The following is a 13,435-nucleotide window of genomic DNA, read 5'->3' as shown; positions in this document are numbered from 1 at the left end:
ACGGAGCGCCGGTTACATGCCTCTAGCGTAGAGCATTTGTTATTTCAAGAATACTCAGTTCAATTACAACTCGTTGTTGAATGCTAAAACGATGAAAGGCGGCAAAAAATGATCAAAATCGTATGATCAAAATTGGCTGTTTTGTACAAACGGAACAACCTAACACTTTAATCTTCCGAAATTAAGTTTTGACAGCGTTGTATCAATGACTAATTAATACGTCATTATATGTTATTAATCGTCAATAGAGTATAAGTCCTCTATGTTTTTGGATATTTTCGTTTATTTTTTTCTGTCAAAGGTTGCATGGGTCGACAATTTATGTGTAAAGTTAGTCACTGCAGAGTTGTAAACGGGCCTGAAATTGGAGCCCGAACCGAAAGTACAAACCCGAAACCCGGTCCGAACCCGAATCGTTTTTGAGAAGTCCGTTTAGGCATGAAAGTTTAATTGACAGGCCTGTTAATTGAAGGACAACATAGACAATTGGTGTTGAACATGGCGTTTTAGGGCAGTTTGACTTAGGTCAGGTACACTCATAGGCTTAGCTAGTTAAATTTATTCCAAAAATACTGACATATAGTGTATAGTCAGGCCCGAATCAGCCTTTTTTAAAGAAACCAAAGCCGAAACTTGGCCCGAACCCGTACCCGACCCGAAAGTCTGGCCCGACTTACAACTCTCTGTCACTGTTCCGAAACACTTGGACAATAAAACGGATTAATTTAGCCTAAGATGAGTATGTTTTTGCATTATGAGAAGATGTGTTTTGGGGTTATGTATTCTTTGCACGTATAGAAACACTATTTTGTTACTTCGGAACAAGCGCTTTTATAAACTGAATAACATAGGTACTGCGATAATGACAAACAAATAAACAATATTCGCCTATTTACACTAAAACAGTAAATATTTAAACTGGATGTTTCAAAATATCAATAAATGTGTTTAACTGGTGTAAATGTTATCCACATTTTCCTCCTTTTTATTGCGACCGACTTCGTATTCAAATCCATTCCAGTCAGTTTCCGCCACCATCATCAGTTTCTGCAGGAATTTGTGAAATCGTCCCATCCCGGGAAAGCTGTGTTTTCGGCCGATAAAAACGTAGTAGCAGATCGCAATGATAACGTAAAAACCCACCGCCAAAAAGTACACAAAACTTGGTTTGTTAATGAGTGGAGTCAACACGAAATAGATTCCCAGGACACAAACCAATATGGGAACAGGCAGAGGTACCTAGAGAATTCAACAGCGCCTTAACACCAGGCCACTTTTAGAGCAAAAACACCTTGTAACAAACCTTGTAAGGTCTTGAAAGGTCAGGCATTTTCCATCTCAATATAAGAACGCTAGCAGCGCTTAAACTCAGAAGAGTCCACATTACAAATCCGAAACCATCCATCAACATTTCGAAGTCGCCCAGGAAAACAAAAATACCGATAGTCATGCCCATTGTAATGATTGAAGCACTTGGCGTCAAATAGGTCGTGTGGATTGTGGATAAAATCTGTTAGAAAAGTTTGTGTCGTCAAAAAGTCTACGAAGATCTTTTATTTGATTTACATCACAATGTGAAAGATTTTATGGCACTTCGACAACCAGCTGATTTCACTTTTTGTACTCGAAAACGTTGGATAGAATGTCGTTAATACAATCACAGTAATATTTAGTAACAATGTTTAGTTTTTATTCATTTTTTTCCGAATAGTATCGGTTTGTTAACGACAAAAACAGCTAAAGTAAATGTGAAAAAGCATCCCTAAAATGTACAAATGACACTTTAGATTGCATTGCTTTATAGCTATTGCTTTTATCCTTGCAGATGGACTTTTCAACCTCCAGTCGTGTTCTACTCACAGTGCGTCAAACTCACTTTCTTGTGAGCTTTCGTCACAAAACGCTTTATAATACGGTGTAGCTGCAGCGCGTTTAGTCATGATCCACTAATTGAGCTATCCAACGTTGTGCGCAGCTATTTCCGGCTCGGTATTTGTTTTAGTGCAGTGCCGCTATGTGATTTTTCACCAAGCGAAACAAACAAAGGCCAAAGGAATGCTTACCTTAGGTAAATGGCCGGCCCTTGCCGCAACGAAAGGAACTCGGGTAGCCTGGAGATAACATGCGTTCTGGTTTCCAATTGTTGAAATACAAACGGAGACAGGTATCACCCATGCCATTGGTCCGAGCACTTGTGAGGCAAATTCGACACCTACTGCTTTCGATGATAACATGTCAGACACACTAAGGACTAAACACACGAGTCAGTGTAGTCAACTAAACAGGTTGCTGAGGACATATTGTCATTGTTGTACATATACTGTGGCCTAGAAAGGGGACCCATAATTAACAAGACATTTCCAGTTTTAAGAAATAACAAGGCAACGTCACTAAAAAACTTACCTATTTATACGAATTTATATTTTATCAAGAATTACCTGAAAAGTATCCGACATTCACGAACAAGTAAATTATAGTGACTAGAACCATGGAAATGATAGCAGCAAGCGGAAGGTTTCTTTTCATATCATGAATTTCCTCTGTCACATTGTTCAGCAAAATCCAACCGCTAAACGGAAATAAACCGGCGTGAAAAGCTCGGGCAATGTCCGTGAATGTTATCTTGGATAACTCTTCTTCGTCGAAGGCGTGTTGAAAGTTGTGAACCCCGGCAGGACGTCCTTTGGCCAGATGAAAAATCCCAACTATAGCGATGATTGCCATGGCAAGAAACTTCGCCGAAGTGAAGAAAATCTCAAAGTGCACGCTAGTTGTGACACTTCGGTGGTTGAGATAGATAAGAACAGACAAAGCCAAGAAGGCGATTAGCTTGATAGCTCCCTCTGGCGGATGACAACCTTCCCCGAAAAATGGAATGAGCAGATAGCGTGCAAAAATCTGCAGTGTTGCACCATTGGCAGGATGCCAAAATGTACTTGTACAAACTAGCCAAAAAGCAATCAAAGGCCCGTAAGCCAACTTATAGTTAATATAATCACCACCCGAAGCACGAAAGGTCGTTGCAAGTTCACAGTAACAGAGTGATGACATCATAGCGATGGCGCCACATCCGAACCAGATTATCATACTGATTCCTAAACTCCCATGAACGGTTCGTAAAATACCACTTGGAGAGACAAATATTCCTGATCCCACAAGGTTGCTAACTTGCAAAGCAACCGCCCCCCAGAGACCAATCCGCTTTTTCATTTTCAATTCATCAACTTTACCTTCATTTTTGTCTTCGATCATAGTGCTATCGGTGCATACAGCGCAGTGGTAGTTTTTTATGTACCTGCAGATAAACGAATAGCCTTTTTTGTCTCTGTAAGATTGCAAAATGATTTTTCATCCATGCTTTCTTGTGCAAGATTTGCCTGCAAAATGTTTTAGCTGCAAACGCTACCGCTTTATATTTTGGACAATGTACCACCAACATTTTTAACGTAACCTGATACCACCTTATAAACAAGAAGCAGGCTAACGAGTATATTTTTGCAAAACATAACGTTTCAACAACTATTTATTATTTTTACTGACGAAAGTTTAGGTTCTTTCAAAATACATTGACTTGTCTGTTTCTAGTTAGAGTTTTCAAAAACGCATGCACGCTATATCGAAAACATTTCTACATTAACCAAACACAACAACCCACACAATTACATTAACCACAAAGGAAATACCGCTTGTTGCGGAACAGCGATAAGGCATTATTGCATCTCGATCAGTTAGCGTTTCTGAGTATTGATACAGATGAAAAGGCAGCCAAAGCAATATTATGGGCGTGCCGGTAATAGACAGTACACGACGATGACAAACACATCCTGACTTAAACTGAATATTTACTAAATATACTGGGTATTGACAGTTACATGGAAAGATATATCTTATACACACGATAAATAACCGTATTGATAACATAGCCCAGACCGTATTTTGACGCTAATTTACAGTTTTCGTAAGATCGAAACCCTACAAACCTGGTATGCTTCATTCATTTAAAACACCTTCAGAAAAAATATAAAACACAGAATTGAAAAACAGCCATTTACAAATTTACTGCCAGTTTATTGTGTTTCATATTCAAAACCATCCCATTCCGTTTCTGCTACCATCAGCAACTTCTGTACAAATCTATTGAACGCAGCCTCTCCAGGAACTTTCATATTTTTCACAACGAAGACAAAATAGATAACGGTGGCCAGTACAAAAAATCCAATGGCGTAGAAGTAGACGAAACTGGGATTGTCCATGAGGGGAGCCAACGTACAATATGCAGAGAATATGGAAACGATTATGGGGATGGGCAGAGGAACCTGAAAAGAGAATATCTGGTTTTGCAGGTAATTTTTGTTTATCGTCCGTTGGCAACTGTTAAGCTGAGAACTTACATAAAACACAAGCCTTGAACGCAAAACCAATGGAGGCTCGGTGTCGGTCCGCGAGGAGTGCATTACCGGGTCGTATATTTTTGCAGGTTAAATTCTTTGAAACATTTTGCCCATGCAGCCTGTTTTTACGTTTAACTAATTTAATCGTTTTCATGGCTGAATATTTGTAGTTTTTTAAACGCCGGTCGGCGATAAAATTTCAGTTTCAAAAACGGCTCGAGGTACAAAAAAGGTTGCCGACTCCGTATGTGAAGTAACTTGGTTACACAAATGTACACACAGTTGAAATATAAAAAAAACTCGCTTTGGAATGCTTAGTACAACTTGTCATGATCAAACAAAATAACATATCGCAAAGGTTTTGGTCTATCTATCTTGTAAGGTCTTTCCACATTTGGCATTTTCCATCTCAGAACAAGAACGCTGACGGAATTTAAAAACAGCCAAGTGAATGCAAGAAAACCGAATGCTTCCATCAAAGTGTCGTAATCTCCCATAACTATAAAGATTGCGATCAAAATACCCATCAAAAACAGAGAAAATGAAGGCGACAGATATTGGATGTGGATCGTGGAAAGAATCTTTTGGAAAAATAACAAGAAAAAGTTACTTTGCATGCATCAGAGTTGAAAAAAAAATTCAAGGCAAAACCGGCCTAAACCCGAAAGTAGGCTATAAGCCCAGCGCGAAACCAAATCATTTTTTGCAGCCCGTTTGGACCCGAAATGTTGATTGGCAGGCCTATACTATAGAAAACACACACATTGGACAATACTAGACAACAGCCTAAACAAGACGTTTTATGGCTGTTGTGCATTAGGTTAAGATTACCAATAAGCTGGCTAGGTAATTTATATTTAAAAAAGTACAGATTCGGTATGTAAAGTCAAGCCGAACTCAGTCCGTTCGTTATAAAAACCGGACCCGACTTACATCTCGACTTTGTGTAACAAATAAATTAAAAAGTCGCCATTTTGTTTATTGGTAAATTGCGTTTCGAAGAAATCTAATTCTACTGGCCTTTAGGTATGACAAAAAAGTCAACACTTTAAAACAGTACCTTTGGTAAATATCCAGCTCTGGCTGCGACAAACGGAACTCGAGATCTGGACAAGTATGTTGCATTTTGAGTTCCAGCTGTCGAAATACAAACCGAAATTGAAATAATCCAAGCCAACGGTCCGAGTACTTGCTGAGCGAAATCAACTCCCACTGCTTTACTTGCCAGGATTTCCGGAACCGTTAGAACTGAAACGCAATATTAAAGGCTTGAAACTATAAGAATTTATGTTCAGCAGTTTTGAAACAATTGTTTTGTTTTCAGCCTCGAAGTACCAAAACACAACAATTTTATACAAAACGTGACGTTTAACTAACGATCCACGAACCGAAGTGGTAGGCGGGCCGCAAACTGGCTACCAAATACGAAAGTACAAGCACGAACCCAAACGTTTCAAACAAAGCCAGCTATATGCCAAAGATTAGAAAAACAAATTGGCAAGGAGGCCGAGTGGGAAGTAAAGCTTGTGTTACTATATCTCAGGTCAGGCCCGAACCCAATTTGTAAAGCTTATACCGACTTTGGTCATCACTCTGTTGCGATCTCCTACATATTGTTACACTTGCAAATATGTGACAAAAATTTACCGGAAAAGTATCCAACGTTGACAAACATATAAATGATCGTAACCACACTGAGAGAGAGAACAGTAGCCTCGGGGGAGGTTTTTCTTCACATATAGACGATTTCCTCTGTTACATTGTTAAGGACTGTCCAGCCGTGAAACGGAAAAAGACCGACATGGAATGCACGGGCAATATCAGTGAACGCAAGTTGCGACAATTGGTCATCATCAAATGCATGTCGAAAGTTGTGAACGCCAGCAGATCGTCCTTTGATGAGATGAAACAATCCAACCGCAGCAATGACAGCCATGGCGAGGAATTTTGCAGACGCAAACAAAATTTCCGCACGAACACTGGACGTAACGCTTCTGTGGTTAAGATATAAGATACATAACATGATCACGATGGCAATTAACTTTATTCCGGTCTCCGGAGGATGGCAACCTGGGTCATAAAATGGAGCTAACAGGTAGCGTGCACAGATCTGTAGTGAAGCTGCATTGCCAGCATGCCATACTGTTGTCAGAAACACTAGCCAAAAGGCGACCAAGGGACCGAAAGCAAGTTTAAAGTTCATGTAGTCTCCACCAGAAGCGCCTAACATCGTTCCAAGTTCACAATAACAAAGTGATGACATCATAGCTATGACGCCACAGCCGAACCATATCAGCATGCTAAGACCAACGCTGCCGTGAACATTACGATGGGGGAAACAAATATGCCTGACCCCACTATGCATCCAGTTGCCAGGGAAAATGCACCCCAAAGTCCGATTCTTTTCTTCATCTCAAACTTAGCTGCACTGTACGAAGAACCTTTACTAGTATTCATTTTTCGAGGCAATTCTCAAAAGAAAGACAGCTCAAATATTAATCTTGGATGGTTTTTAAAAAAAAATTCGTTATTTGTCTTCGAATTCTAGTAGCTGCTTAACTGGCTTGGTGTAGCTATTTTAGACTTGCAAACTTTCACGGTGAAATTTGTCTAATCGATAAAACATTCTGCATTCCAACAAAAACCATTTCCTGACTAATTGCTTCCTAATTTCGAATGTGTGAGTCAACCGGGGTCGATAAACTGATCATTGAAAAACCTATGTTTCCGACCCTTTATTGTAGCGTGGTATTATGTATAGTACATCGGAATACAGCTCAACGAAATACAATGCAAAAAAATGAAAAATCTCTCCCAAAACCGTCTGCAAAAAAGAGAGTTCCAGTGACGGTGATTTCATGCAAAAGCACGATAAACCGCCATACCACTTTACACATTTCGATTTAAGTTCCTTTTTAAAACTGCTTGTCATTTTCCCTAAACCAGGAGTGCGCAACATGCAGCCTTTATCACCGATGAAAAAGATGATTAAAGCATGGACGGCACGTTTACACAAAACAAGATAATTTACTTTGTTGCATATCATGTCGCCTAAATTGGATTAACTAATACCACCAAACTTGAAGATCATTCTAGTAGCATTGTTGATGGGTCTCAGAAAAATAGCTTCAAACGCAATAAAATTGAATAGCCCGCAAAACATTACACTGAAATAATTCACGGTAGAACTGCTAAAACTGGAACTCAGCTAACGCCCGGTTTGGTAGGTGGCGCAACAGAGCATAGGTGGTAATGGCGCTGACTCGGCAATTATTCTTACTATAAACCCAAATTGCTGAGTCAGCACCATAAACGCCTATGCTCCGTTGCGTCACCTACCAGAAAACTCCAGACCGGGCGCTAGCCAAATTCCAGTGTTAGTAGCTCTACCCCAATTCACGGCCAAACTTTATTTGAAACCAGCGTATACAAGCTGATGGCTGCATACCTCTTCCGAAAACTGTATAATAAAGTTATAAGGCGAGGATGTAGTTTTCTGTTCAAAACCTATGCGCTCTGACGCATATAATTCCAGACGCGATTATAGCCGTATGGTTCATACACAGTGTGTTTTTTAAGGTCTTTTGGGGGACCGTTTCTCCAGCGGTTTGCCAAAATTTGGACTTGCAACTAGAACTACAGTTTTTGGTATTTAAATGAAACACTTGCGGTCTCTTAAAACTACTTAGCGGTCACCCAAACCAAACCTTAAAAAAAAACCTGTTCATACACACCATAAGCGAAAGTAGCAGGCGGAAATATGAAACTGTATCTGTGATGCCATTCATGTTAATGTTACAACTTTTGCCATTGTTCACAATTGCATCCAATGTTTTAACCCGTTTGATAGTGCAGTATGAATAGTATCAGTGATTTCCAACTTACCAAACTCGCTTGTGGACAGTTGTTTTTCAAAACATTTAAAAGACAAAGAAGTAGTGTGATAGATCAATCAAAACTACTCTGTATACATTTTGTAGAATTTCCACGCATACAAAGCCAGAATTATAATTATGGCAGTTATGAGACTTTCTAAATTATCCGGTCTGCACGGCTTTGACATTTAAAAAAATATTATAATTTGCGAAAAAACGATAATGAAATTTGAACTTTTACCCACACCTTTAGCTCGTTTTCAACGACAAAACATTTTTTTACCTTTAACGTAACATTTTAAACATAAAACTTAATCGAAATTGAAAGATATTGAAGTACCAGCCACATAAGGTCTTAGTTAGTATTTACAAACTCCCAAAAACGTTTTTTTGTTTAATTTTTCATTTGTACATATAAAACACTCGCACCCTACAACAACTATTGTTCACAATCAATTTTGAAAAGCCAGAATGTTCTCAGAACTGTAGTGAATCTGCATTGCCAGCATGCCATACTGTTGTCAGAAACACCAGCCAAAGGGCGACCAAAGGACCGAAAGCAAGTTTAAAGTTCATGTAGTCTCCAACAGAAGCGCCTAACATCGTTCCCAGTTCACAATAACAGAGTGATGACATCATAGCTATGACGCCACAGCCGAACCATAACAGCATATACTAAGACCAACGCGGCTGTAAACATTAAGGAGGATGCCGATGGGGGAAACAAATATGCCTGACCCCACTATGCATCCAGTTGCCAGGGAAAATGCACCCCAAAGTCCGATTCTTTTCTTTATCTCAAACTAAATTTCCTTTGTTTCTTTTTCTTCGAATTCTGGCAGCTGCTTAACTGGCTTGGTGTAGCTATTTTAGACTTGCAAACTACATAACGATGAAATTTGTCTAATCGATAAAACATTCTGCATTCCAAGAAAAACCGTTTCCTGCTGTGAGGACTAATTGTTTCCTAATTTCTGGGTGGATAAACTGAACATTTTTATAGCTTATATTGACAACATTGTTCTTGCAACGTGGTATTATGTTTAGTACATCGGGATACAGCTCAATGAAATTCAAAGCAAAAAATAGAAAATCCCTCCTGAGGTCATTAGCAAGAAATGGGGATTTCAGTGACGTTGATTGTGTTTTCTATTTTTTTAACTCAACTAAGAGTTCAACTAAATAGGAAATTCCCCTGTAATAACTATCTACCTAGTTATCTGTAATAACCATCTCGATTCAGATGCAAAAGATGAGTAGTGCGTAAATGGCACGCGAATGATTCTAATTGCACTGTTGATGGGTCTCGAAAAACAACTTTCAACGCATTGAAAATGAAATAGCCAGCAAAACATTCGTACACAGGCAGTTGGTTGCACACCTCTGCCGAAAACTATTTATTAAAGGTATAAGGTACGCGTATAATTCCAGCTCTGACGCATATAATTCCAGACGGGATTCTAGCCGTATGGTTCACGCACACGATAAGCGAAACCAAGCAGGCGGAAATATGAAACTGTATCTCTGATGCCATTCATATTACTGTTAAAACTTTTACCATTGTTCACAATTACATTCAATGTTTTAACCCGTCTGCCTGTGCATTTCCTATGTTTTCGTGCAGTTTGAATACTACCAGTGATTTCCAACATTTTAAACTCGCTTACCACCGGAGGTTTTTGACAGGGCTTGTGTAACACTTATAAATCAAAAAATCTGTCCCAGTATCCCGGTAATCTGTGCTGTCAACAAATAGGCTACAATATAATGGTTAACGTCAAATCAGGAAACTGTTTGTCGTCACAAACGTAAGAAACGCGAAACCAGTTCTTTAAGCGCAAGAATGTATAATGATATAGTCGAAAAGTTATTGTGAGTTATATTGTGCACCACCTGAAAAGCTTTGTGCCGTTGGTGGTTCGTGTACGTGTACTAAAGTTCGGAAACCAATAGTGATTCGACCCCAGTACCAGGATGGGACCACGTTTTTGTTTGTGTGTGTTTGGTAACGGCTATGTTATTGCTTGTGAGTGTACAGTGCCGGATTAACCATTAGGCAAAGTGGGCACGTGCCTACAGGCCAGTCAAAAATCCAGGCCCCTTTACAACAACGATCTTTGTGACAATGATGTGGCAACACTGATAATTCTATTTTTTAGTTGGCAACTCTGATTTTCGGGCCACTTATAAAATGTGCCGACAGGCCAGCAGACCCTTAATCCAGCACTGTGAGTGTATGGCTACGGCTACCGGGCCGCTGTGAACAAAGTTTGGTGACCCCTGGTTTACATGATAAAAGAAAACACAGTCTTATAGATTCTTATAAGTTTCTGACTCCCAGTGAAGACAACAACGAAAAATTTGGCATGAATTTCAAACGTTTTTAGCCTATGCTACCACTATAGTTTTTGTACCCTTACGAAATATCGTGCATAAAATTATAGTAACAACGTTGCAACATTTCACAAAGGTTTTATTTTTCATATTCAAATCCTTCCCAGTCGGTTTCAGCAACACCAGCGAGTTTCTGAAGGAAGATTGTGACCTTTTGCGTGCCTGGAATTCGCCAACGTCTCACCATGTACAAGTAATATGCGATGAGCGTAATAATGTAGAAGGCGATCGAGTAGAAATAGATTGGACTTGGATTCTGAACCAGCGGTGCGATTACCATAAATAATGATATCAAGCACACTGATACAGGAACGACCAAAGGCACCTGCAAAATCGTAAAATTACAATTTGCATTTACACTGTTGAAGCATTTCAGAAAATTTTGTCCACCTCATACGGTCTTGCCAGTTGTGGCATTTTCCGTCTCAGTATAAGCAGACTGGCTGCACTCAGGCCATAAATGATCCAGTTTGTAAAACCGAATGCGTATATCAGCGTGTCGAAGTCGCCGATCATAATGTACATGAATGTGATGAGAAAATTTGCAATCAGTGCAGGTGCTGGCGTAAAGTACTTGGTGTGTATCATTGAAAGAACCTGGACGAAAATATTGAACGTCGTCAAAACTTCATGAGGTATTATAGGCACTTGTGTCCAGATAAAATAATACAGTTTGGTTTTACAATGAGTTTCAAACCGACAAGCAGAATCAGATCCGCTGTAGAGCAGGAGTTGGTGCCCATTAGAACAAGTACATAGAGATGCAAGCGAGGTGCTTATTAATGGCACATCTAGCGAACTAGAAATTTGTATTACAGTACAATTAGTAGAAAAGTCACAGAAATGCCTAAGCACAAGTCTGAAATCCGAGAATTACGGAACAAATGTCGACTTGAAAAGCCCTACCTGAAATACGACTCTGAGTTTTACTTAGGGCTCTGAGGTTGTATTTAACTTATGGGATAATAAATAGTGATACCTTCGGCATGTGTCCGGCTCGTGCTGCAACAAACGGACCTCGCGAGTCGCCAAGAAAAGCTCCGTTCTGATTACCAACAGTGGACATACAAACTGAAACCGGAATAATCCAAGCTGCAGATCCTAGAACCTTTGCAGCGAACGAAAAACCCACAGCTTTCGATGAGAGCATTTCAGGTACAGAAAGAACTAGAATCAAAGCACATTTTTATGCTTTATGGGATTTCATTATAAACCACTGGTGATTTTAATCGATGTTCTAAGAAAAAATGGATTTGAGGATCGAAAAACACTAAATCAAACGTACCTGAAAAGTAGCCCACGTTTACCAACATGTAAAGTGCGATGACAGGAAGAATGGAAAACAGTGCTGCTTTTGTCATGTTCTTTTTTGCGTCTTGCATCTCTTCTGTAAGGAAATTAAGAATCGGCCAACCGACGTAAGGGAACATGCCCTGATAAAATGCCCTCGCCACATCCGAAATCGTGATTTCAGAAATTGGCTCCACAGAAAATGCGGTTTGAAAGTTGTGTAAGCCAACCTCACTGCCTCCAGCCAAATATATAAGGCCACCGATTCCTATGACAAGCATAACTGCAAATTTGATGAAGGCAAAAACGATTTCAACTGCTAGAGAACTTTTGATGCTTCTGTAGTTAACCAAACAAAGAACGCACGCCAAAAGAGTGGCAAGGATCTTGATGACGATGTCAGATGGATTGCAGCCTTCCCCATAAAGAAGACTGGCCAAATACCTTCCAAACACCAAATAACTGGCAGCTTGGCCGGGATGAATAATAAAGTTCGTCCACACGTATATAAAGCCAACCGGCGCACCGTAGGCCAGATTAAAGTTATTGTAATCGCCTCCAGATGCTCCAAAAGTAATACCCAGTTCACAGTAGCAAAGAGATGACATAAAAGCAATAAGACCACATGCAAACCACATAGTAAGACTTAAACCGACGCTTCCATGCATGTTTCTCAGCAAGCCGACGGGGGATACGAAGATTCCAGTGCCTACTATAGCTCCCGTTGTTATCGCAATGCCGCCCAGAAGGCTTATTTGTTTCCGCAGCTCAAACTTTTCATCACGTAAAGATTTGTTCGACATCATAAACTTCCTACTTTCCAAGCGTCGACTACCTATCGCTTTCTTAAATAAAAACCAATGCAAACCTTTACGAAACAAAAACATGTTATTGCTTTCAACAAAATTTTGATTCTTTTTGCTGAACATTTCTGGTCCTTGCAAAGCAGTGGACTTAGCTATCATCTTAACCTTTCCGTGTGCAACTATAGTACGGTTAACCTTTTAGCAAACAAACATTCTCAGTATTAAACACGACATGAATGGACTGAACCTGCAAAACCTGCAACCTCAGCGGTAAACCTGGCAAGTTTGATCAACGCTTGTCGGGCATGAAAAGCTGTCAACATTGGCGCAGACTGTTTTGCAAAACTCTAAAAAAATGAGCAAACAAAAACCATTGCTTTAAGGATCTAATTTTGAAAAAGTATAATTTGATCAAAATAACAAAAAAAATCCAATAAGGAATAATGTCAGCTCTCCATAATATACTTGGTATTGTTTCGCGCAAAAAGCCAAAGCAAACAGAACAAGCCACAACTACCATTGCAATGCAAACAGACCGTTGCAAAGTTTTGAAACCCTTTCATTTGCAGAGGCGATTTACGTCATAAGGAACAAAACGTTCTGGCCAATCATTAATCGATTGCATAAATGCGTTATGCAAGTGACAGTTGGTACAGTTGGGTAAACGCAGGTTCCACCG

At 39.7% G+C, this 13,435-nt stretch overlaps 3 protein-coding genes across 3 annotated transcripts; all 3 read right to left on the bottom strand.

Moving 5' to 3' along the window:
- Nucleotides 1-765: 765 nt before the first annotated feature.
- On the bottom strand, nucleotides 766-5,517 carry LOC145239538 (b(0,+)-type amino acid transporter 1-like). The gene is made up of 5 exons (XM_080102885.1): nucleotides 5,452-5,517; nucleotides 2,439-4,316; nucleotides 2,064-2,251; nucleotides 1,304-1,510; nucleotides 766-1,239 (listed from the first exon to the last, which is right to left on the bottom strand). Exons 2-5 carry the CDS (start codon nucleotides 3,250-3,252, stop codon nucleotides 949-951), a joined length of 1,500 nt encoding a protein of 499 aa, XP_079959011.1. The 5' UTR covers nucleotides 3,253-4,316; nucleotides 5,452-5,517; the 3' UTR covers nucleotides 766-948.
- Nucleotides 5,518-6,123: 606 nt separating this feature from the next.
- On the bottom strand, nucleotides 6,124-6,621 carry LOC145237799 (large neutral amino acids transporter small subunit 2-like). The gene has a single exon (XM_080100788.1). The coding sequence runs from the start codon at nucleotides 6,619-6,621 to the stop codon at nucleotides 6,124-6,126; it is 498 nt and encodes a 165-aa protein (XP_079956914.1).
- A 2,845-nt stretch (nucleotides 6,622-9,466) lies between these two features.
- Nucleotides 9,467-13,433, bottom strand: LOC145238199 (b(0,+)-type amino acid transporter 1-like). Its single transcript, XM_080101288.1, has 4 exons — nucleotides 11,946-13,433; nucleotides 11,640-11,827; nucleotides 11,051-11,257; nucleotides 9,467-10,985 (listed from the first exon to the last, which is right to left on the bottom strand). The coding sequence occupies exons 1-4, from the start codon at nucleotides 12,913-12,915 to the stop codon at nucleotides 10,740-10,742; spliced, it is 1,611 nt and encodes a 536-aa protein (XP_079957414.1). The 5' UTR covers nucleotides 12,916-13,433; the 3' UTR covers nucleotides 9,467-10,739.
- Nucleotides 13,434-13,435: the final 2 nt, after the last annotated feature.

The sequence above is a fragment of the Phallusia mammillata genome, chromosome 7, assembly GCF_965637545.1.
Source record: "Phallusia mammillata chromosome 7, kaPhaMamm4.hap1.1, whole genome shotgun sequence".
NCBI classification, from domain to species: Eukaryota; Metazoa; Chordata; class Ascidiacea; order Phlebobranchia; family Ascidiidae; genus Phallusia; species Phallusia mammillata.
The sequence above is the reverse complement of the archived record's forward strand: the minus strand, read 5'-3'. Positions and strand labels throughout refer to the sequence as shown.

Bases quoted from the DNA above. Each gene is read 5' to 3' on its own strand.
- LOC145239538 (XM_080102885.1), bottom strand. From the start codon at position 3,252: ATGATCGAAGACAAAAATGAAGGTAAAGTTGATGAATTGAAAATGAAA. The intron at 2,252-2,438 runs GTAATTCTTGAT...TCGTGTGTTTAG, and splicing joins GAATGTCGGATACTTTTCAG to TCCTTAGTGTGTCTGACATG. The intron at 1,240-1,303 runs GTTTGTTACAAG...TGAATTCTCTAG, and splicing joins ACCTTTCAAGACCTTACAAG to GTACCTCTGCCTGTTCCCAT.
- LOC145237799 (XM_080100788.1), bottom strand. From the start codon at position 6,621: ATGTTAGGCGCTTCTGGTGGAGACTACATGAACTTTAAACTTGCTTTC.
- LOC145238199 (XM_080101288.1), bottom strand. From the start codon at position 12,915: ATGATAGCTAAGTCCACTGCTTTGCAAGGACCAGAAATGTTCAGCAAA. The intron at 11,828-11,945 runs GTACGTTTGATT...CTTTGATTCTAG, and splicing joins AAACGTGGGCTACTTTTCAG to TTCTTTCTGTACCTGAAATG. The intron at 10,986-11,050 runs GTGGACAAAATT...ACGATTTTGCAG, and splicing joins AACTGGCAAGACCGTATGAG to GTGCCTTTGGTCGTTCCTGT.